General features: G+C 52.0%; 1 protein-coding gene across 4 annotated transcripts in view; it reads right to left on the minus strand.

Annotated features, from left to right (window-relative positions):
- Nucleotides 1–1,885: 1,885 nt before the first annotated feature.
- ACVR2B (activin A receptor type 2B) overlaps nt 1,886–22,819 on the minus strand; it is a 25,490-nt gene continuing 4,556 nt past the window's right edge. Inside the window, exons 1-12 of one of the 4 annotated variants that reach the window (XM_028478916.2) lie at nt 22,125–22,442; nt 13,757–13,897; nt 8,582–8,808; nt 8,160–8,269; nt 7,853–8,004; nt 7,627–7,770; nt 6,993–7,136; nt 6,519–6,667; nt 4,964–5,078; nt 4,182–4,320; nt 3,956–4,086; nt 1,886–2,601 (exon numbers count right to left, since the gene is read on the minus strand). In XM_028478916.2, coding sequence (XP_028334717.1) covers nt 2,407–2,601; nt 3,956–4,086; nt 4,182–4,320; nt 4,964–5,078; nt 6,519–6,667; nt 6,993–7,136; nt 7,627–7,770; nt 7,853–8,004; nt 8,160–8,269; nt 8,582–8,808; nt 13,757–13,876 — 1,626 coding nt within the window. In that variant the 5' untranslated portion in view covers nt 13,877–13,897; nt 22,125–22,442 and the 3' untranslated portion in view covers nt 1,886–2,406. Of the gene's footprint in view, nt 2,602–3,955; nt 4,087–4,181; nt 4,321–4,963; nt 5,079–6,518; nt 6,668–6,992; nt 7,137–7,626; nt 7,771–7,852; nt 8,005–8,159; nt 8,270–8,581; nt 8,809–13,756; nt 13,898–22,124; nt 22,443–22,819 lie in introns of those variants that run through there. The other 3 variants (XM_028478914.2, XM_028478915.2, XM_024132258.3) reach the window with 3 other exon arrangements.

Consider the following 22,819-nt stretch of genomic DNA (forward strand, 5'->3'; position numbering starts at 1 on the left):
TGAAAGAAATAAGTGGAAAAGAAAAGCAACTGCTGTAAGGCCTGTTTTTCTGTTAAAAATTATTCCGAGGGAAGAAAAATACCACAGCAAAAAATAGCTTAAAAAGGAAAAGTCAGAAGACAAATAACTTACCAAAAAACAAAAACAAAAACCTGTCCCTGTGGCCACCTTGGCCAGCCCACATTCTGACCCATGAAGCAAAAACTGAGCTCTGAGAGGGGACAAACTCACCTCCTACCACACCCTGTGCCCAAACACGCAGAGGAGGACTCGGCCCAGGGGCCCAGAACCCCCGCGGCACAGTGCGCTGAGCCCTCACTACCAAGCCATGCCGTCACAGACCGGCCCCGAGCAGTGTGGACTCAGAGGCCTACAGATCAATTCCGCTATCACTGCTGCCAATGTGCTTAAGAAATTAAGTCTCGAGTAAAATTACCTCACGTGGGTCTAAAGGCTACAGTTTTGCCAAGTTAAAGTGGGGTCACCTGTCATCCTGAACAATGACCAATCAAGTCGAGGGAAACGCTTGTACCTCCAAATAACTCAGGAAGAGGCTCCCCCCTCCCCTTCTCACCCCAGTCAACCTCTCCCCATCGCCCACCAACTCGCCTACCCGCAAGGTGAAGAGATCCAGTTTTTAAATAAAATGGTCTAAAGAAACGGGAAAGAAAAGTCTTCACAAATAAGAGTGATGAATGCCCAGACTCGGCCCAGACAGCCAACCTACAGTTGATGACAATTATTTACAAGGGGGCGTTATCAAAGAAAAATGGTAGCACTCCCTAGAAGACTCACAACTTTTCTTCTTTTTCTCTATTTCTTTTAAACTTTCTTGTCATAAAAGCCAACTTACATTAAAATATACTTACTACAAGACAACACAACTAATAAAATATATAATAAAACTTACACAAGTAGAAAATTCTGAGGTATTTCTGGTTTGAGGTGGTCTGTGTTCGTGAAGTTTTAATTCTCTTACTCTTCAAAATTTAAACCTCGGAAGCCACATAGCAAAGCGTGTGTGTATGTGTGTGTTCTGTTTTTTAAAAAAATTTGCATGTTTCATAAATTAAAAAAAATTCAAATGTTGAAACAGCAGCATTAGGAACATTCACTGACGAGAGCAAGGTTATGGCAAAACAGAGAAACGGTTTTTCGAATATGCACCTCTTTAAAGGGTCTGGAGAAAGCTGTGTTCACGAGCCACAGAAAGGGACAATACGTCACCACACAGGGCAGAGTCAGCACTGCAGGACTCCGGGGGTCTCCAGAGGGGCAGGCCTTGGCAGGCCCAACCCAGGAAACTCTCCCGCCCTGGCTGTGCAGAGCGCCCCCTGTGGCCATTTCCCTGAACTGCTCCAGGAGGAAGCAATGTACATATTTCAACTTTTCCTCCATTAAAGATATTTACAGTATCATGTCTTATGAAGAATGTACTCACTAAACCGTGATGATTTATACCCTTACCTAACCTTAAAATCAGGGCAGAAAAAATGTTCTGTCCTATGCCCAAGCCCAAGTGAGTGGAAAAAACTGGTCAGGGCCAACAGATGGGTCAGAGCCACACCTGATTTCAGACTTTCTCCAAACCCTGCTCTTGCCGTTAACGCTTGGCCTCCACACGCTCCTTCCCCTCGATTCCTGGTTACCTGAGAAGTAGTCTCATAGCAAAGGATGTTGCTCCGAATGTGCCCGGGTCCAGTGTAGCTCTGCACCAAACCCCACCCCCAGCTCTGTCCTCCCCTCCAACTCTGGTCCAAACCATCCTCATCCTCAGCCCAGTTTTTCCTCGGTCAGGACAACACCCGTTAATCCGTGAAAGACACATCTGCTGTTTCTTAAACTCACTGTCTAAAAAGGGAGAAAAACACAGTAAAAGGCGGGGGGCGGGGGGTGGGGGGTGGGGGGGGTGGGGGACGAGGACAGAGGGGAACTCCTCTTTTGAGGAAGATGTGTTCTTATGTAACAGTCTTCAAAGGTTCCTCTAGGTAGAGTTTGCAGCATTAAGTTTCCTAAGACAGGAGATGGGTTTCTTTGTGTCACAGATTCTGAGACAACAAACAAAGAGAAAGAGGGAAAAATGAACCCCGAAGGGCAGGAGGTGGCCGAGGCTCTTCAGCACGGCGCTGGTTCTGCATTCACAGCTCAGCACCTCAACGCCTGCTGACGTGTCCGCTGTTTGCGATACAGTAGAGCAATGTGCTGGTAAAAACTGATCCAATCCAAAAAATAATATTAATAATAATAATAATAATAATTATAATAATAATAAAAAGTCAAGGTAAAATAGCAGCTGCATTTTACGTGTTTGTTGGTATTATGGGATTTCCAAAACAAAACACAACTTTTTTTTTTTTCTTTCCTCTTCAGATCCACTGAGTCTGGAGATCCATTCATGTCCTGGGCTTAGATGCTCGACTCCTTCGGGGGCAGGTCCACATTGGTGACGGAGGTCACCAGGGAGACAAGACAGTCCGAGGTAGTGCCATTGACAGACCTCCGGATCAGGGACACCCGCTCCTCCACGCAGCCGGCGGACAGACGAGCCTCTGCGTCGTGGTCCCAGCACTCCTCAATGGTCACGCAGAGCTGAGCCAGGCCCTGCACGCCAGCGGGAGAGAGGAAACAGATGCCCTTGCTGGTGGCCCTCACCGAGGACAGGCAAACCTGACGATGATCCTGAGGACCAGGGAGAGCCACGAGCCCATCTGCAGGGGTCTGAAGGGAACTCCCCTCCCGACAGTCACCAGCCTGAGGCCACGGGCCTCCTCCACAGCGCTGACAAAGGGTCCACTGAACCTCAACGTGGGAAGCAGGGGAACCCAGGGCCCTCCGGGGGCAGACATGGCTTCTGCCGCGGAGCAGTGCTATTCAAACGAAATCTTATTAGGCCAAGCCCAAACCACATAAGGGCCCAACGTGCAGTCACAGTGGGAAAAGAGGAAGGCTTCATCCCACCCTGTCCCACACAGCCCTGGACACCTCCCCAGAGTCCAGGGAACGTGGCGTGACACCCTGTGCTGGAACCAACTGTGTGCAGCTGGGAAAGGTAGGAGGATGGGCAAAATGCCCACACCCAGGAGCAGTCTGGCCTGCTCAGCACCAGGACACACTCAGACCTCTCTGGATCTGCTCCTCACCAGGGAATTGGACTGGCAACCCCAGTTTCTCTGCCCTGGGAGACTGAGGTGGTCTGAGGCAGAAGGTAAGTTCCTGGCCCAGCTTCCCTCTCCTGATGCCTAAGTCTTCTCCATTTGCAGCTCTGGGCTCCAGGGAGCAGCATGGCAGCTGAACTTAGCCTCCACAGCTCGACCCCAGACCACATGGTGAGAGTGCTAGCTCCCACTGGCCCCAAGGATGTCCCTCTTCTGAATTAACCCTGGGGTAGCAGGGGGAAGGACTCAATGGAGCTGGAGGCAAATATCCTTCCAAGAAAGGTAATGATTTTACATAGCTGGGGTGTTTTGTATGGTATCTCCAGACTGCAGGGGCCCAGATGCCACAGAGCTAAACCATATTAAGCACTTATGTGACAGGTGTCCTGTCCGATGATGTACAGTAACTCCTTAAATCTATTACTACCCTGAGGAGACAAAGCCTCAGAGAAATAAAGCAATTTGCCGGAAGTCACCCAGCTACTGACCGGCAGATCCAGGATTCCAACCCACGTGTGTCAGGCCCAGGGCCAGTGGGCTCCACTGCACCAGTGCTCCACAGGGGCAACCAGGGCTCTGACGGAGCTGTCAGGCCCCATCGCTCTCTGCAGCCAAAACCAGAGCCGCCTCCCTGCAGAGCACTAACCTCCCCAGATGCTCCCCTGGTGGAAGGGAGGCACTGCACTAAGTGGCCTCTGACCAGGCAGGGGCGGAGGGGGCTGTCCCACTGCCTGAGCCTCCTCTCTCTGACCCTGCCACACATGGGAGGGGCTGCCCTCTCTGCCCCCCAGGCCCCTCACCGGGTGTTTCAGCCAGTGATCCTTGATGGCAGGCCGCATCTTCTTGTGCACGACCACCTCCTGCAGCTCCTCCAGTGACGGGTGCTGGCCAATCTCTTCCTCAAAAGGCAGCATGTACTCGTCCACAGGTCCTAGGAGCAGAGAGACAGCCCAGCGGGGTCACCCTAGCGCCCAGCCACACACACCCCCACACACCCAGAATGCTCAGGGCTCCCGTCCCGCTCACCATCGGCAGCTTTGCAGCGGGACACGAGCTCCCACAGCACCAGGCCCATGGCGTACATGTCGATGCGCAAAAAGGCGTCTCTCTGGAAGTTGATGGCTCCCTCGAGCACCTCAGGGGCCATGTACCGCCGTGTGCCCACCTGCACGGGGACAGGGGAGGGTATGCGGTCACCAACCACGCACAAATGCACTCACAGCTGGACACAGGAGCTACAGCCGTGTGCACAGCAGGGCCATCAACAATGGTGGCCGTCCCTGATGCACCACATCCCCGGGGGGCCCCGGGGTCATGAAGTAATGACGACTGTAAAGTGTCATTCGAGACAGCAGTGATCTACCATGAACTGCTGCCTCCATCAGCACCACGAGGGGCTACACAGATGATGTGTACTTCACTGAGATGCACGCCAAAAGCAAAAGGGGGAGAATACTTAAAAATAGTAATAGCCGTTGTTTTAAGATGATTTGCTTAGGCTTAACCTTAGGTTACTTTTTCTAGGTTTCTTGTTTGGATTCTTAGTATACTCTTACTTATCTTATTTTTATCTTGTTTAATAATTACAACTGAAGGAGGAAGGGCAATCTGTTTCTCACTGGCTGGCCCGGGAAACCACGCCACCCTCCAGGCCTTGCTCTCCCCACTGGTGAAACGAGAGCATTGCTCCTGGAGTTCTCAGACAGCTCTGAGCTCGCAGGGCAACCACTGCCCCCTGCCAGCTGAGCACCAGAAGGGCAGCGTCCACCCCTGTGCCCCCACGTCTCGCACCCCCTGAGGCTCGTCACCTGCCCATGAGTGTCCCCCGGAGGTTTCCCTGGCTCAAACCGAACAGCCAGGCCAAAGTCAGCCAGCACGGCCGTGAGGTCACTCTTCAGCAATACATTCTTGCTCTTAAAGTCCCTGTGGAGACAGTGGACTGAGACAGAGTCGAACATGTGGTCCAACTGACCCTCCTCCTGGCTTCCCACCTTGACTCCCAGAGACCCCAGGCCAGGCCATCCCACCCATGGGGAGCAGGGTCTGCGCCAGGGTGGAGTTCCATGAAGCCACACGGGCAGGCAGCTTTAGGACACCTCCCTCCACTGGTGTGAGAATCCAGAACTGCACTCCCACCAGAGCTGCAACACTGACCCCAGCCCGGTACCCAGCATCGAAGGCCAGCCCTCACATTCTCAGAGGGCTTGAGGAGGGGGCATAGCAGCCAGGGATGCGAGTTTTCTGGGAAGAACTTACACTATTTGGGATGTGAGTGAAAAGAGAAGTTTCAGTGAACTGGCCTGGGTTCCGAGCAGGCCCCCGAGGCTCGAGCCGCTACAGGAGCGGTGGAGCGGGTGCTGAGGTTGCGCTCAGCCCGGCCCCTCCCTAGCAGGTCCTCAATCTCCCCGCGCCTGTCTCAGCCTTGCCGTGAGGGCTAAACCGATGGACGAATGTTTAGGGCCACCCCTGGCACACTTACTATGCACTACTGTTAGGTGGAACCATATGGAAGAGTCGACATTCAACCGTTTTTGACCTACAACAATGGCAATTTCATACAGTCAACCTCCTATGTCAATAATGTTATTACCATCGGGGCCCTTCAGCTTTGAACCCTGGAATTTGAGGCTCACTCCCTCCCTCACAGCCACAGAACCACACTACACTAGGTCTACTTCTCTGTGCCACTGTTCCTTCACCTGTAAGACGGGCAGAGAAAAACAGTACCTATCTCACAGGGCAGTAATGAGGCTGAAATGACTTGGTGTTTCTAAGTGCTTAGAGCAGTGCCTGCCACTGTGATGAGGAGGTAGCACAGTGGCTCTCAAAGCACCATCCAGGGACCCCAGTGAATCCCTGAGACTGTTTCAGGGGATCTGCAAGGTCAGCATTCTTTTCATAATAATCCATTATTTGCCTTTTTTTAAAGCTCATTCTCCCAAGAGTATAGAGTTTTCCAGAGGCTACACACACGTCATCATTCTGACAGTTAATGGAATATGTGTGCTCTAATACAGCAAATATCAACAGACATAACCCACAAGAGTGTAAAGGGATCCTAACCAGAAAGTTTGAGACCTGCTAAATCAACTCTCCAAAGTTACAGTCGGCAGTCGGCACTTCCTCCTGCGGCCACTGGAGGACACCAGAGAACTGACTTGCGAGGCCACAGCCTGCAGGGGATGCCGGCAGAAGGCAGGGGAAGAATCAGGTGGGCACAGGGTTTTGTGTGGTTGCCTCTGACACACCACAGAGCAGCTAACCACGTTTATGAAACGGAGACCCCCAGGCCCTGCTCTCACCCTCCAACCCTCTCTGCAGCTCCAGGTCAAGCGCAGAGAGGGCAACTGCTAACCCAGGTACCTGTGGGCAATAGATGGTTTGTGGCCCTCGCCACGGCACCAGGGCACATCCTCGTGTAGGTATGAGAGGCCTCTTGACATTGTCTCTGCCACGTGACACAGTTCATTCCATGTGATGATGTTCCCCTTGAGGTAATCCGTGAGGGAGCCCTAGAGGGAACAGCACAGACTCTGGGCACAGGAGGACGGGATCCAGCCCAGCCCCGGGAGGGCCATCTCCATGGACCATTGGCTGGGCTTCCCACCCCCGACCCCGGGATGCTGGAATTCATGAGGCCAGGAGGGGCTGGGAAGGGGGTGTCGTCAGAGAGTGATAATCATGAAGTCACTACTCACATTCGTAAGAACTGATCCCAGGGCGAGGGGTTCTTATTGCAGACCCTCATGTCCACACCCATGAAGGGCGACCTCAGGGGAAGGCCAGTGGGGCCCACGGTCACCTCCCGTGGGAGCAGGGTCCACAGGGTGTGCTCACCTTGTCGTGGAAGGCCGTGATGAGCCACAGCTCCACCTCCAAGTTTGAGCCTCGCTTCTCAGCGGCAATGAACTGCAGCAGATTCTCATGCTTCATGCCAGGTGTGCTGAAGATCTCCCGTTCACTCTGCCACGACTGCTTGTCCTGAGGCAGGTATGCGGCTGAACCCCACCGCAGCCACGCCACCCTGCAGCTTCCCACTACCCCCAACCTCAGCCTCCGTAAGGGAGGTGGAGCAGGACTGAGCCGGGCCCAGGACCACAGACCAACAGTGACCCCTGAGATCACTAAGCAGCTGATTTACAAAGGGGGCCACTGCGGTCCAGAGACAGAAGTGAGGAGCCCAGGACCACCCAACCAGTGAGAAGCAGAGCAGGCCTGGCTTTGCCAAGTGTCCCAGACAACTGCTCAGGGTAGCCTGGTGTCTAGGGCCTCTAAGCAGAACCTGATGTCAAAACAAAACCCTGAAAACCAGACTGGATTGAGGTTTTGCAAATCAAAGTTTTGCAAAGCCCTACCCTAGGCCCACAGTGAACGTCACCACCCCCAATGGGGCCCACTTCTCTCTCATCCCAGCTGTACAGGACGTGGACTGCCCTGGGGCAGAGAGCTTGGGCCCCGCAGGCACACGCACCTGGAGTGGGAAGATCTTGACAGCCACAAAGTCGTTCATGAGCTGTGCCTTCCAAACACAGCCAAAGCGCCCCCGAGCCTTGATCTCTAGCAGCTGCAGTGGCTTCAGGCCCACCAGAGGGGATGGGGGTGGAGGTCCAGGGTCCTGGGGGGATCGAGGGCTTAATAGGATCTGGCCTGGCCTCCCCACCTTTACCCTGCCCGGCCCCAAGCCAGCCCCATCTCACCTCATGGATGTCCACGTGGCCATAGGGGGGCTTGCGATGCCGGTACATCCAGAAGGCCAGCAGGACAATGAGGGAGAGGCCCCCGATGGGCAGCAGCGAGTAGGCCAGCACAGTGAGCAGGGTAGGGGCTGTCGGGGGTGGCTCGTACGTGACTGGGGGACACATGGAGCCCAGCGTCACACAGCCCGCCTACCCGCACATCTCCAGGGCCAGAAAAGAGAGCCCTGCAGCTATTCCCCACCCCACGGAGGAGCTGAGCATTCGGTAGGGGGCTAAGGCCGGCCCACATCGCTCCCCCCACCCTCACCTTCCGGGCCGCCCGCCTCAGGCAGGTGGGTGAAGCGCTCGTTGCAGAAGTTGCCTTCGCAGCAGCAGAAGTACACCTGGGGGTTCTCCTCGGTGGCCACGCACTCCTGCCTGGAGGAACAGTTTCCCATCCGCTCCTCAGGTGAGGGACAGACTCCCCGGGGTGGCCCAGCCAAACCCCTCCCCACAGAGAACCCCAACAGGGAACCAGGCGGGGGGCGGGGGGAGAGTGTGAGCCCACTTCCCCTAAAGCGGGACCCAGGGTCAGGAGGGACAACAGAGGGTGGACATGCACCCAGAGCCCTCCTGGGGACCTCGCAATGGGGGCAGGGACCCAGCACCACCCCTGCTCGCCCAGGCTGCCACGAGAGCCCGTGTGTCCCCGCCTCGGCTCCAGACGCCCAGCCCCAGGGGCACTGGCACCTGTCGTAGCAGTTGAAATCATCCAGCCAGCAGCCCTTCTTGACGAGCTCGATGGTGCCTGAGCTGTTGCGCCAGGAGGCGTAGCAGTGCAGCCGCTTGTCCTGCTCGCCCTCGCAGCGCTCCAGGCCGCTCTGGTTGGTGCGCTCCAGCTCCCAGTTGGCGTTGTAGTAGATGCACTCCCGCGTCTCGGCCTCCCCGCGCCCGGAACCTGTGCCCGGGGGAGAGAGCTACTGCCGAGTAGCCCCAGGCCCACGAGGGAAGCAGGGGGCCAGACTGGCAGCCAGATGCACAGTGGGGGGCTCCTGGGTGGGAGGGGGGCTGCTTCCCTGCAGCAGCAACAGTGAATGAAGGAGCCCTCAAAACCCCAGGGTACGGTCAGAATCACTGTGTCATCCGGGTAGGGCAAAAGGGTGGTGCTAAAAATGCACATCCCTGGGACATGCCTGGTGGCGCAGTGGCTAAGACTCCACGCTCCCAGTGCAGGGGGCCCTGGTTCGATCCCTGGTCAGGGAACCAGATCCCACGTGCATGCCGCAACCAAGAGTTCACATGCCACAACTAAGGAGCCTGCCTGCCGCAACTAACACCCCACCCAACCAAATAAATTTTTTAAAGAATGCATATTCCTAGGCCCTGCCCAGACCCATCCATTTGGAGTGGGGGTAGGATCTACATTTTTTGTTTTTTAAAAATTTTATTCATTTAATTTATTTATTTAGTTGTGCCAGGTCTTAGTTGCAGCAGGCAGGCTCCTTAGCTGTGGCATGAGAACTCGTAGTTGTGGCATGCATGTGGGATCTAGTTCCCTGACCAAGGATCGAACCCGGGCCCCCTGCATTGGGAGCGCAGTCTTAACCACTGCGCCACTAGGTAAGTCCCTGGATCTATGTTTTTAACCACCCCCCTCTGTCTCCGGTGGTTCTGATGCAGACCTCAGGGACCACATCTGAGGAACTAGGAGGGCAGCTTCCTGCCGCTGCCTCTGCCTTGTCTCAGAGCAGCTCCACTCGTGAGAGGCAGGGCTGAGGGGATGGGGTGGATCTCGGAGACCAAAGGCTAAGTGAGCACCAGCGGCAGGGCCTAGGCTGGTACCGACAATGCCCACAGGCTCCTGCCCACCTGCAGCAGCATTCGGTGGCTGTGCTCTGCAAAGCCCCCAGTCCAGAGGGCTCAGGGGACCCACTGCATCCATAGCAGCAATTCTAGTGGGGGTCCCAGGAGACTTGACCTGTGGGGCAGACCCCCAAGCTGGGCTCTGGGCTTAGCACAAGTTACCACCTCTGGCTGCAAGATGCTCCCAACTTTCTCCTTTATATTTTGGCTCTTCTCTCTCTACTTCCACAGGCCTTTGTGCTTCCTCCATCACCTAATTTACCACCCTTAACTAATTGCCTGTTGTTGTTTAAAGGATTATTTCAGACATTCAGAAAGTATAAAAATAGGCTTCCCTGGTGGCGCAGTGGTTGAGAGTCCACCTGCCGATGCAGGGGACACGGGTTCGTGCCCCGGTCTGGGAGGATCCCACATGCCGTGGAGCGGCTGGGCCCGTGAGCCATGGCCACTGAGCCTGCACGTCCGGAGCCTGTGCTCCGCAACGGGAGAGGCCACAACAGCGAGAAGCCCGCGTACCGCAAAAAAAAAAAAAATTGTTACTTTGGGGCTTCCCTGGTGGCACAGTGGTTGGGAGTCCGCCTGCCGATGCAGGGGACGCGGGTTCGTGCCCTGGTCCGGGAGGATCCCACATGCCGCGGAGCGGTTGGGCCCGTGGGCCATGGCCGCTGAGCCTGCACGTCCGCTCCGCAGCGGGAGAGGCTGCAGCGGTGAAAGGCCCGCGTACCGCCAAAAAAAAAAAAAAAAAGAAAAAGTATAAAAATAATGTAACCAAAGATAATTCCCCAGAGAAAATAACATAATGAACACTCATGTTAAGAAACAAAACAGGGACTTCCCTGGTGGCGCAGTGGTTGGAAATCCGCCTGCCAATGCAGGGGACACAGGTTTGATCCCTGGTCGGAGAAGATCCCACATGCCGCTGAGCAACTAAGCCTGTGCACCACAACTACTGAGCCTGTGCTCTAGAGTCCGCGAGCCACAACTGCTGAGCCTGCGTGCCACAACTGCTGAAGCCTGTGCACCTGGAGACCATGCTCCCCAACGGGAGAGACCACCGTGATGAGAAGCCTGCGCAGTACAACGAAGAGTGGCCCCTGCTAGCCGCAGCTAGAGAGAGCCCACACGCAGCAACGAAGACCCAACACAGCCAAAAATTTAAAAAAGAAATAATTTTTAAAAAAAGAAAGAAAGAGACAAATCATTACAATTGTGCTTGACAACTGCTTTTTAAATGTCAGGCTTCCCTCACAGGACTGCAAAGCTGATGCTTTAACTGCAGAAGCCTTGACTGTCTTGAGTGCTAGAACCAGTTCTAGACACAGACTGGATAGATGGATGGATGTATGGAAGGAAGGAAGGACCAACGGTCAGACAGAAGGACAGAGTTATCTCCTGGCTACAGCAGGATTCTGAAGGGAGGGGAAAACAGGAGGGGTGGCCTCAGCCTGCAGCCCAAGCCCTAGGGTCCTCAGGGGAGCTTCCATCTCCGCTAAGACAACAAGCCCCCACCCCCTGTATAAGGCGAGGAGCCCAAACAAGAGAGGCCACCAGACATCAGGAATGGCCCAAGGCTGGCCCAGCTCCTCTCTCCAAGCTGCTGATCAGGCAGAGACCCCTCTGGCCACTACCGTGTGGCCAGAACCCAGGTGGTCAGGGCTGGGAAGTCCAAATCTCAAGGCTCCAGGTAGGACCCAAGGGTTCAGGATGACACTGGACCCCCACCTGACAAGATCCTCCTACAGACCAACTGGAAACAAAAGGTGCCCTTGACCCCACTCAAGTCCTGGTTCCTGGTTCTGATGCTTACTGGCAAGTGATCCAGCCACCCCGTGCCTCCATTTCCCAACTCATGAAAAGGGGATGATAACAGAACCTACTTCCTTGGCTGTTCCAAGAGCGAGATGAGTTAATGCATTTTAACGCTGGTTAGCACAATGCCTGGCATGTTCGCTGTTATATTAGAGCCTGACACTCCCTGCTGCCTATACCATTTCGTCACAGCACAAGCCCCCTGCCCTGTCAGGCTGAGAGTGTGCATACCCAACCTGCAAGAGCTTTGCATTCAGAGCCCCAGGGGGACCAGGGTAGACTGGGAGACTCCACGTCCCCCCTCACCACACCCAGGCTCTGCTGCCAGCTGGAGAGGGATTCCCCCTCCTCCCTGGCACTCCGCTTCTGCACACACTCAGCTATTTATAGCCTCTGGCAACACTCCAACCACAAGGCCGCCTCCGCCTTTTAACAGACACAGGGTTCCTGACCACACTCACAGAGCCGGGGCCCCTGCAGAGGAGGCTCCCCGATCCCAGCCCACTCGCCCATCCCAGCAGGCGAGGAAGCTGTGCCCCCTCTCACGTGCTGCCTCAGAGCCCTGTGGGGAACCTCTGCCCAGACGCCTGGGCAAGGGGCTCACTCTACCCCTGAGCACCAGCCAACGCAATCGGTAGCCTCCAAAGGAACCAGGTATACAAGCGTCAGTGTCCCCAACAGGCAGTCCTTATGTTCCAAGGAGCCTACACCTCGGTAGAAAGATGCCCCCAGTGCTCCCTTAGCCCCCAGTCCAGGCAGAACAGAGAAACCCCGCTCCTGGACACGCACCACCACCAAAAGAAAAAATACATGCAGATTCCACTCAGAACCCACATTCCAGGAGCGGGATGAACCTAAATGATGGGCTTTGACACTTGAGGTCTATTTCCCAGGCCAGCTGACTTTGGATGTACCCGACTTGCACTGGGGAGACAAGGGGAAAATCCAGTGGGGAGAGGAAAAGGGGCGAAGAGGTGAGGCAGAGCCTTGGTGGGAGAGTTTGGGGCTAGAGGGGCCACGCCTCCCCTGGGGTCCCCCAAGCTCTGGCCTTGGGGTGCATCTAGCTCAGCCAACATCTCCCAGAGGTAGCGCGGACCCCAGTAGCCAGTGGGCCACTGCACCCTGCCCCTGGCTCCTGGAGTCCCCGCGGCAGCCCCCACCTCCCTGTGGGCGCAGCCCACCTACACTGTAGAGTGGCGAGAATGCGATGCCAGCCGCCACCACATCCACCTCAGGCCCCTTGCACCAGTGCACCCCCCCAGGAGCCGCCACACCCGAGAGGGGGCCGCGTGAGGCGAGCCCAGCCTTCTCCCTCATGGTCCAGCCTCCAGGTCTGCCCAGAGAGGAGGGGCAGCCCCCCACACACACAGTGGCCAGGCTTTCTTCCCAGGAGGCCCCACTTCAGGCTTCCCACCCTGCCCCCTCAGGGGCTCCTGCTGTCAGCTGAGCACCTGCTGTCCCCGCAGGTTCCTCCAGAGGAGCCAAGGGTCCTGAAGGTGAGGGCTCCCTGCCACAGTGTCTGTATTCAAGTTTATGACTCCACCTCCCCCAATCCACGCAGGAGCATCTTCACAGTCTTCCCACGACCAGAGTGAGGATGGCCCGTGGTGGGGGGGGTGATCAAGGGAACCTAAATGGAGGTGAGGGGTGGGCGAAGGGGAGGGCTAGAGCACGAGATAGATAGACACACACACACACACACACACACCCCAACACACACGTGTGGACACACAACGGTGGAATGGAACATATGTACAAGAGGCAGAAGAGAATCCTAAACGTGCCTATGTTTATCTTTGAACTTCTTTCACACAAGAGGGTAACTCTATCCAAGTTATTTATTAAGTGTCAAAACCAGGTTTTGAAACCAGGCAGCCTGGCTCTAGAGTACATGCCCTTTACATGCTCTGTGACACCTTTATTCTCGGTGCTACAGAACAGTCCACTGTATGGCCTGACCACAACCTAAGTGTCCATCCTCCTGTTGGACCTTTAGGTCATTTACAACATTTGCTGACTTAAGCACTGCCACTGTGAACCCTCCTGAATCCTCTTCTGTGTGTTTTCTGGTGCTCATGAGCGTGCATTTCTCTAGGAAATACAGCCACACGTTAGAGATATGGGACATAAAGATGAGCATCTCCAACTCACTGGATACAGTCACACTGTTCTCCCAAGTGGATGTACCAATTTATATGCCCAACAGACTCCAGCCCCACTGAGCCACACCGTCAGCCCCTGCTATGTGCTCACCTGGTCAGGGTGAAATCGTACATCATGGTTTTGATCCACATTTCCTGATTGCTTGTGAGAATGATCATGTCTGTGTTCATCAGCCCCTTCTGAGAACTGCCTGTTCGCATCCATTCCCATTTTTCTGCTCGGCTGCTTTTCCTTTGGGTTATAGAAATTTTTTTACATATTCCAATAAAACTTTTCTTCCTACATAGTAACCCCCTTCATTTATTTGTTTGCTCTTTGCCAGAAAGTCTACTTTATGTGACACTAACATAGCTATATGACATTTCTTGTAGTATTTTCCCAGTTTATCTTTTTCCAACTTTTATTTTAAATCTTTCTGTATCTCTTTTTATCCCAATTCAATCTAATACTGTCTTTGATCCTAGAATTGACTCCTGTTACATTTATGATTACCACTATGTTTAAATTTGTTTTTTCTCTACTGCTACCACCTTGGATTATCTTTTTAAATTCATTATTTCAGCCACTTCTGGTCTGGAAGTAATGCACCCTATTTCTATCCTATTATAAGCTAGCCTTTAAGTTTTAATATGTACATTTATGCTAAAAGCCTGAAGTTAATCAACATCTCTTCCGTCCCTCATTGGAACTTAATTGTTCTAACTCCAATTACCTCCTTCCAACTTACATTAAATTAGTTTAACATAATACCTGTGTCCCACATTTAATCAGTTGTTCTTCTTATCTGCTTCCCAAAGCAGATATTATTTGAGTTTTATAAAGTCAGCATTTTCTTTTTTTTTTTTAAATTTAATTTAATTTAATTTTTGGCTGCATTGGGTCTTTGTTGCTGCGAGCAGGCTTTTCTCTGGTTGCAGTGAGTGGGGGCTACTTTTCGTTGCAGTGTGTGGGTTTCTCATTGCAGTGGCTTCTCTTGTTACAGAGCATGGGCTCTAGGTGCATGGGCTTCAGTAGTTATGGCACACAGGCTCAGTAGTTGTGGCTCGCAGGCTCTAGAGCTCAGGCTCAGTAGTTGTGGCACGCAGGCTTAGTTGCTCTGTGGCATGTGGGATCTTCCCAGACCAGGGCTCGAACCCGTGTCCCCTGCACTGGCAGGCGGATTCTTAACCACTGCACCACCAGGGAAGCCCAGCATTTTCTTATTAGTCCATACATTCTCCAGCTTGTCTGCTCACCCTTCCTAGAAGGAAGATCTCCACTCTTCCTTCTAGGACCACTGTCCTTCCTGAAGAACATCTTCCTTCAGTAAAGATCTTTTGGTATAGAAGCCTTTGTTCATCTTTCTGAAAATGTTAGTTTGTTCTTTTTCTCACTGACAGTTTAGAAGAACATAAACTTTTAGGTTGAGTTATTTTCTCTCAGCATTTTGAAAATATTATTCCACTGTCTTCTGGCTTCCACCATTATTGCTGAAACGTCTACTATTATTTTAACTTTGTACATGCTCTGTCTTTTCCCTCTGGCTGCTTTCTTAGATATGCTTCTTGCAGTTTCACTATGAGCTATGTGTCTAAGTCCATGTTTAAATTTCTTTGTACTGCTTGGAAGAATATGCTTTTAATCTGATGATTCACGTCTTTCATCAATTCTGAAAAATTCTTGGCTTTTTTCAATTTGAATATTGTATCTCCCTATTCTATGATTCTGAAATTCCTATTACAAGTATCAGACCATTCCCAGTCTCTTAACTCTGCTTTCATATTTTTCAATTCTGTGTCTAAGCACCATTACAGATAATTCCACAGGTCTAACTTCCCATTCATTAATTTTCTCTTTAGCTGGGTCTAATCTGCTGTTTAGTTCTTCTATTTAATTTATAAATTCAATTAATCTATTTTTTTATTTCTAGAAGTTCTATTTTTTTTTCTGGCTGCATTGGGTCTCCATTGCTGCGTGTGGGCTTTCTCTAGCTGTGGCGAGTGGGGGCTACTCTTCTTTGCAGTGTGCAGGCTTCTCACTGTGGTGGCTTCTCTTGCTGCGGAGCACAGGCTCTAGGGCACGCAGGCTTCAGTAGTTGTGGCTCACAGGCTTAGGTGCTCCGCGGAATGTGGGATCTTCCCGGATAGGGATCAAACCCAGGTCCCCTGCACTGGCAGGCAGATTCCTATCCACTGCGCCACCAGGGAAGTCCCTAGAAGTTTTATTAAAAAAAAAACTTCTTGGTCAATTTTGATACTTCTGTTCTTTGTCATACTTACAAATCCCTCACTTCTAATTCCATAATTTAACTTCCTGAACATCTATTTCTGCCACTTGTTACTTGTGATGATTTCACTCATGGTATCTTGTTTCCCTGTGTGTTTTGGAATTTTGGATTCTGTTTTTGGATACAGAGCTTGTGTTCAGTGGGGGCCTTTTCTGTGGGAATAAAAAATGAAGCCAAGTTTGAGGGGGCAAACTTCCAGAGATAATTTATATTTTTGCTTCTGCCAAATTCTGCCAAATTCTCTAGGACATTACCAATCTGGAATCACTTTAATTACTCAACTCCCAGTAAACACAGATGGTATAAACTCCAACTCCAAGCTCATGGAAGCACAGATCTATGGTTACAAATTCTCAAGTGAAACTAGCCACCCCCCACCAACCAACAATTTTATTATCTATTCCCTTTATCAGCAAAAGAATGTTCCCTCTAGTCCATACTTTCACTGAATGAATAACGCTGTGGAAGTCTTATCACGTGAGAGCCTCAGTCTCAATTCCACATCTTATCTCCTGTGCCTCACACACTGCTACTAAACCCACATCTCTAAATTATGGAGAGAGGCAAAGTCCCCCAGGAAAAAGCAGCTTTAACCAGTGAAGCGGTACAGCTCTAGCTTCCAGCCCACTCTTGCTTGTCCCTTACTCTGTTATACATGCAATCATGCATATACATTTAAAAAGGATATTTGCTATACTTTATCCAGCATTTCAATGTGTCTTGTATGAAGAGGTTTTTCAGCTGTTTTGTTCACTATTATTGCCAGAAATGGAAGTTCAGGAGCAATCTCCAAGGGTGCAAAAGGAGCTCTATCAGCCTAGGAACAAGGAATCAAGCTAGGTCACCTCAAGTCACTTCCAATCTCGAACATTGTAAACGATTCCTTGACACCATCCACGGAACAAGGTGTGGGTCCAGGGCCATTCTCTGAAACACTTGCCTTTCTCCAGGGCCCATCATTCCTGAAGGACAGTGGTGAGAGAGCTCCCAGGTAAAGGGCAAGGATTATACACAAATGTTATTTTTGCTCTCTCCTGTAACCCCACTAAAACCATAGCAAAGAAAAGGTTTTCAAGGCATAAACCCATAACGACAAAAAGAACGGGAAAGCACCACAGAAATGAAGTTCTGAAGTTAGAAAGCAAATATACACAAGTGGCCATTGATCACACAGACTCCTAATCTGGCTGTGAAGAAAGCTGAGAAGCAACATGATTTCTACCATCTAACATCTTCATCGCACTTTAGAGTTTGTCTTCTTTTGGCTCCCCCTCACCTCTACATCTTCGGGGTCCCAACCCAAAAAGAGGGGCTCACTATACCCACCCTCTCTTTAGAACTCCAATTCCTGTCTTCCTAGCCCAAGGCTATCAAATGCAAGGCTCAGCTTCTCAGTTGCCCGTATGGAACTGAAAACAGAGTCAAAGGTAAAAGTCACCATCCAAGGCCTCTGTTCTCACACATAGCCTGGCCTGGTAGGTCTCAGCATTGAGAGATAGCTGTACAATGCTTTCAACCGGAGATGTTTTCTCAATTTGTCCATCTTTTCAGGTGCTTTCAGAAAGAGGGATGGTCCTGATCATCAAAAGAGGAAATCTCCATATCTACTTTTAACCCAGGTTTTAGATATATTTTCAGGACCATATAGAATACCCAAAGGGGATACCTCTACACAAACACAACAACTGAGATACCAGTGTAGAGATAAGACTACCCACAGAAAGTGTTAATCGAGAAGAACACTGACCCCAAAGCAGAGTCCTGAAAAAAGTAACTTCCATTCCGAAGTGTAATTCAAGAGGAAAATTCACTTTCAACCAACTTTATTATTTCAGACTCTTATGAACTGAATTGTGTCCCCCTCCAAAATTCATAACCACCGATGTGACTGTCCTAGGAAATAAGGTCTCTAAAGAGGCAATTAAGGTCAATTAAGGCCACATGGGTGGGGCCCTAACCTAACAAGACTGATGTCCTAATAAGAAGAAGAAGAGACACAGGGAGTGTACACACCCAGAGAGAAGGCTGTGTGAGGACACAGCAAGAAGGCAGCTATCTGCAAGCCAAGGAGAAAGGACTCACCAAGAACCAATCCTGACAGCACCTTGGTCTTGAACTTCAAGCCTCCAGAACTGTGAAAACTAATTTCTGTTGTTTAAGTCACCCAGTCCGCGGTATTCCATAGTATAGAAGCCTAAGCCGATTAATACACAGGCAATGCACATCACCTGTACAATGTGGGAAAGCTGACTGGGACATCATTTACACTGGAAACAGTACCCTTAACCCACTTCCACCTAACTCCATGAGCAGGGCCTGACATGTGAGCTTACACAAGGAATCCCAGTAAAATGGTAGTGAAAGAGTAGAGAGCACGCTGAGGAAGGGACTAGGAAAGCAGGGGCTTTGGAGAACAAGTCATCTCAAATTGTCTTCTTTAATTCTTCAGCCAGCCAAGGCAGAAGATTGTGCAAGGGAACAAGGCACACGCTCAGCCAGGAACTGAAGCTCACCAGAACCCTTTCTGGTGTGAAAAGCCTCTCACCAGACTCTAAAATAATTCTTTTACAAGTTTCTCCCATACCTCCTACCACCGTTATCATCACACGTGACATCAGAATCCTTCCGTGCCCAGAGCTTGTCAAACACACAGGGTGCACCAGTATAGCCCTGCTCCCCACAACCTTCAGCAAGAGCCTCAGTCTCTCTGAGAGGTGGAGGCAGCATGGAGCCTAGCTAGTGAGCACGCACAGACACACACATGCACATCCACCCCAAACCCAGACCATATCCTGGCTAGTCCACTGCCACCTCCCCTTTGTCGGCACAGTAACCAGGAGCCTCAGACACGGGAAGCAGCCTCTCTGGCGCTCCTCAGATACCAGGTCAGTGGAAGTGAGCACCCTCCCTGTCCGGGCACCCTTCATCAGGTGGGCTATTTCCAACCTCTATAATCTAACATTATACAGGACACACACACCACCACCATCACCACCACCACCACGACACAGTATAACCATGTATGATCGTTTCTTGATAACTATCAAAATTTAAAATACACATGTCCTGGGGCTTCCCTGGCGGCACAGTGGTTAAGAATCCGCCTGCCAATGCAGGGGACATGGGTTCGAGCCCTGGTCCGGGAAGATCCCACATGCCACGAAGGAACTAAGCCCGTGCGCCACAACTACTGAAGCCCACGCGCCTAGAGCCTGTGCTCCGCAACAAGAGAAGCCACGGCAATGAGAAGCCCGTGCACCGCAACAAAGAGTAGCCCCCGCTCACCACAACTAGAGGAAGTCCAAGCGCAGCAATGAACACCCAGAGTGGCCAAAAATAAATAAATAAAAGTAAATAAATAAATAAAAAGACTGAGGTAGATCCATATACATTAAAAAGATTCCCAGAACAGATCTCTGAGTTTAAAAAGCCATGACAGGGACTTCCCTGGCAGTCCAGTGGTTAAGACTCTGCGCTTCCAATGCAGGGTTCATGGGTTCAACCTCTGGTTGGGGGAACTAAGATCCCACGTGCCGCACGGCACAGCTAAAAAAAAAAGGCCATGACACGCAAGAACACGGATGCAAGTCACAAAACGTGGTGAGCAAAAGATGGACATAAAGCAGTTCATCCTGTAACGTTCCATTCATTTAAAGCACAATGACAGGCCAAAATAACGTATGCTGTTAGAAGTCGGGATAGTGGTTACCCCCTTAGGGGTTTAGGGGTAGAGACTGGAATGGAGCAAGAGAGGGCTTGCTTGGGGAGAGGCCGGTAAATTTCTGATTCTTGATCTAGATGCTGATTACATCAGCATATTCAGTTTGTGAAAATTCCTCAAGCTGTCGCTTATGATAATTATGCTATCCTATACATATTTTATATTTCAGTTAAATGTTTGAAAAAGAGTAATACCATTTTAGGTTAAAAAAAAAAAGCTTTATTTCTCTAAGTACTTCTATAGATACATATGTCAAACGTCTAGAAGATATCTACCAACCTGAGAAGGCTCACTTCTGGAGAAGGACTCAGACGGCGAACCAGGCTGGTGAAAGAGACCCCGGTTTTATCTGTAATATCTAAATTTCTGCAACTGAATCCATATGTATTACTTGTAAAATTAAAAATTAATAAAATTTTAAATGGGAAAAGAAGTTATGGCCAATGTGACCACCACTCAACTATATGCCAGGGTGGCTAACCAGGAGACCCCTGGATGAGGGCAGACTTGGGAGTGGTTTTTCAGGGTAGGGGAGACAGGACCGCATTGCCCTGGCTCTCCTTCCCCATGTAGTCCTGCAGGACCCACTCTCAGGTAGTGGGTTCACAGGAGGGGCCAGCCAGGTGGGAAGGGAAACCAGAATTCACCTAACTTTTCTGCCCCTCTATTTTCTTAAGCCCCAGCAGCAGATGAACCCTGATCCCCTCTGCCCTCAGGGCACAAAGGGCTCTACTTAGGAGGCCTGGACCACAGGGTTCTCCTCTAACTCCTACCCACACTCCCACCCAAGCCAGCAGTTCCAAGGAAGGCCCTGGTCTGCCTGGCTTGTGAGCACCTGAAGGGAATGTAAAACTTGGGTAAGAAGGAAATTCCCAAACAGGATATAAAGTAAGGGTTTCTTAACCCATGACTGCCAGCCCAAGGCTCTGAGAACTCATGCATGCTTTCTGAATCAGTGAGGGGGAAGGGGGAAGGAGGGCTGTCCATGACACTGGACCTTAAGAGGCATTGTCCTCATACCTAAAAACACTATGCACCACTACACAAGCCAGAAGGAAAAAATATCCTGGCATCAACACTCAAGAGCGTCAGCTTCCAAGTCAGCCTCCTGTTTTCACTGGTTCAGGTCTAGGAGGTAAGCAGGGGCCTCTGCCTCTCCTCAGATGGACAGACAACAGCTGTCTGGTCACATCTTCCGAAATGCTGGGCCCAAGCCCCAGGAAGCAGCCTCCTCCATCCTCCAGCCAAGGGCTTGGGTTTCCAAGCAGCTTTCCTTTTCCTTCCCCAGAACTAATTTTAGCCTCCTTGGTTGTCAGAGTGGAACTGAAATAGTCGGCAGAGAAACGTTTGCAAACAAGAATATGCGCTCACCTCACAGAACGCCTCAGCTCCAGCCCAGAAACCAGACGGAGGAGAAGTCCCACTGAGTGGCAGGCCCAGCCCCTAGAAGGCCCCTGGGAGGAGGACTCACATGCGCCCACTGGGGCAGGCTTCCTTTCCAACCCCCAGTCCCAGCAATCACGTGCCCATGAATGAAAACACCCAGCTAGGGCTGCCAGTCCCTGAGAGAGTATGAAAAAGGCGCATGTATGTGTACAGCCAGACTGGGATAACCAGGGCAAGGCATGGGGCCGTCCAAATGCGGGAAGCCATGACTGATCCTGGGCCAGGGGAGGCACAGCTGACCCCCAAACAATCTCAGCCTGCATTACCAGTTGGTTTCCAGTACCTACCATTGTCTCAGACAAAAACAGCACTGAGAAACTTTAAAAACAGACTCAGAAGAGGGCAGCGGCCTCTACTCTCCCCCATCCCCGCCCCCACCCTACAACCTAGGCGCCCAGGAGCAGCACCACCAGGGCCTCAAGGACCAGGCACCTCTCTGGGGCTGGGAAGGCAGGCCTCTGCGACTGGTGGAGAAAGGCCAAAAAGGAAGCCCCAAACAAGGGTGGGGGTCTATTCCAGAACAAAGAACAGGTGACAGAATGGAAGGGAGATGAAAAAAATAAAGAATCCTGAGATGGCAACAAAGTCCACTTCGGAAAGACTCCAAAAGAGATGGAAGGAGAGTCTCAACCCCAGCAAACAAACAAACAAACAAACAAACAAAAAACCCTTTAAAATAAGCACTTCACACAGCAGTGACATGGAGAACTTGGAAACTGAAGCTTTTGGGACTGCTTCCTCCTACTCTAAGAAGCGTCTGTAATCCGTTGCCAGTTCAGCAAGCTGTGTTTTGCCGAGTTCAAGATCAGAGAGGAGACCCCCATAAAGCTCCCCAGCCGAGCCACGAGTAGGTGGGGGGAGGAGCGGAGGACGAACACGGGCTGCCAGCCTGCCAAGCACAACCAACAGGCGCCGGTAGAGATCAACCCCCGGGTCTGGGCCCGCGCCGTGCGGGCGCAGTCCCGTCTCCCGCCGTGCAGTCTACCGCACCTCCCCGCGGCCAGGGTGGAGCCGCGCACCCGTACCTTTGGGGAGAGGCGGCGCCCCCGCCACAGGGTCCACGGGCTCGGAGCTCCAGGCCCAGGGCGGCGCCCCCTCCCCAGGGCGCCCGGCGGCCAGCCCGCTTGCTGGGCTCGCCGGGGAGGACATGTCCGGCGCTCCGCTAGGCCCACGTCTGCTGCCAGGTGCGCGCACAGGGGCGCCGAGCGGCGCAGAGGCCCCGGCCCCTCGGGCGAGGCGCGCTGCAAACCTGGCGGCGCGGTCAGGGTGGTGGGCGGGAGCGGCAGGCAGGCTGCCCGGCCACCCACAATCGCCGCCTCTCTGAAACCCGAACCACTTCTGAGAAAACTCAAGGACGCCAGGATTCTTTCCTCGGTGGCCAGCAGGACTCCCGAACCACGAGTTCGAACCAAACCCTGAGGCTGAAGCAGGAATCTCCTAGGCTTTGAGAATCCAACCTCCCACCCTGAATCCGATGGGGGGGGGGTGTGTGCGGCGGGGGGTGGTATTAGCCATTAACCCCACCGCCTACAACTCTCTGTCCCTTTAAAGGCGTGAGAACATTCTAGATCAGGTTCTCAATCAGGTGATCTGTGCCCCCTCCACTCAAGAGCATTTTCAGTTTTCGCGATTGGAAGTGCTACTAGCATTTAGCGGGTAGAGGCCAAGGGATACTGCTAAACATCCTACAATGCACAAGATGCCCCCCACACACACACAC

Source organism: Physeter macrocephalus, chromosome 18 (genome assembly GCF_002837175.3).
Source record: "Physeter macrocephalus isolate SW-GA chromosome 18, ASM283717v5, whole genome shotgun sequence".
Lineage (NCBI taxonomy): Eukaryota > Metazoa > Chordata > Mammalia > Artiodactyla > Physeteridae > Physeter > Physeter macrocephalus.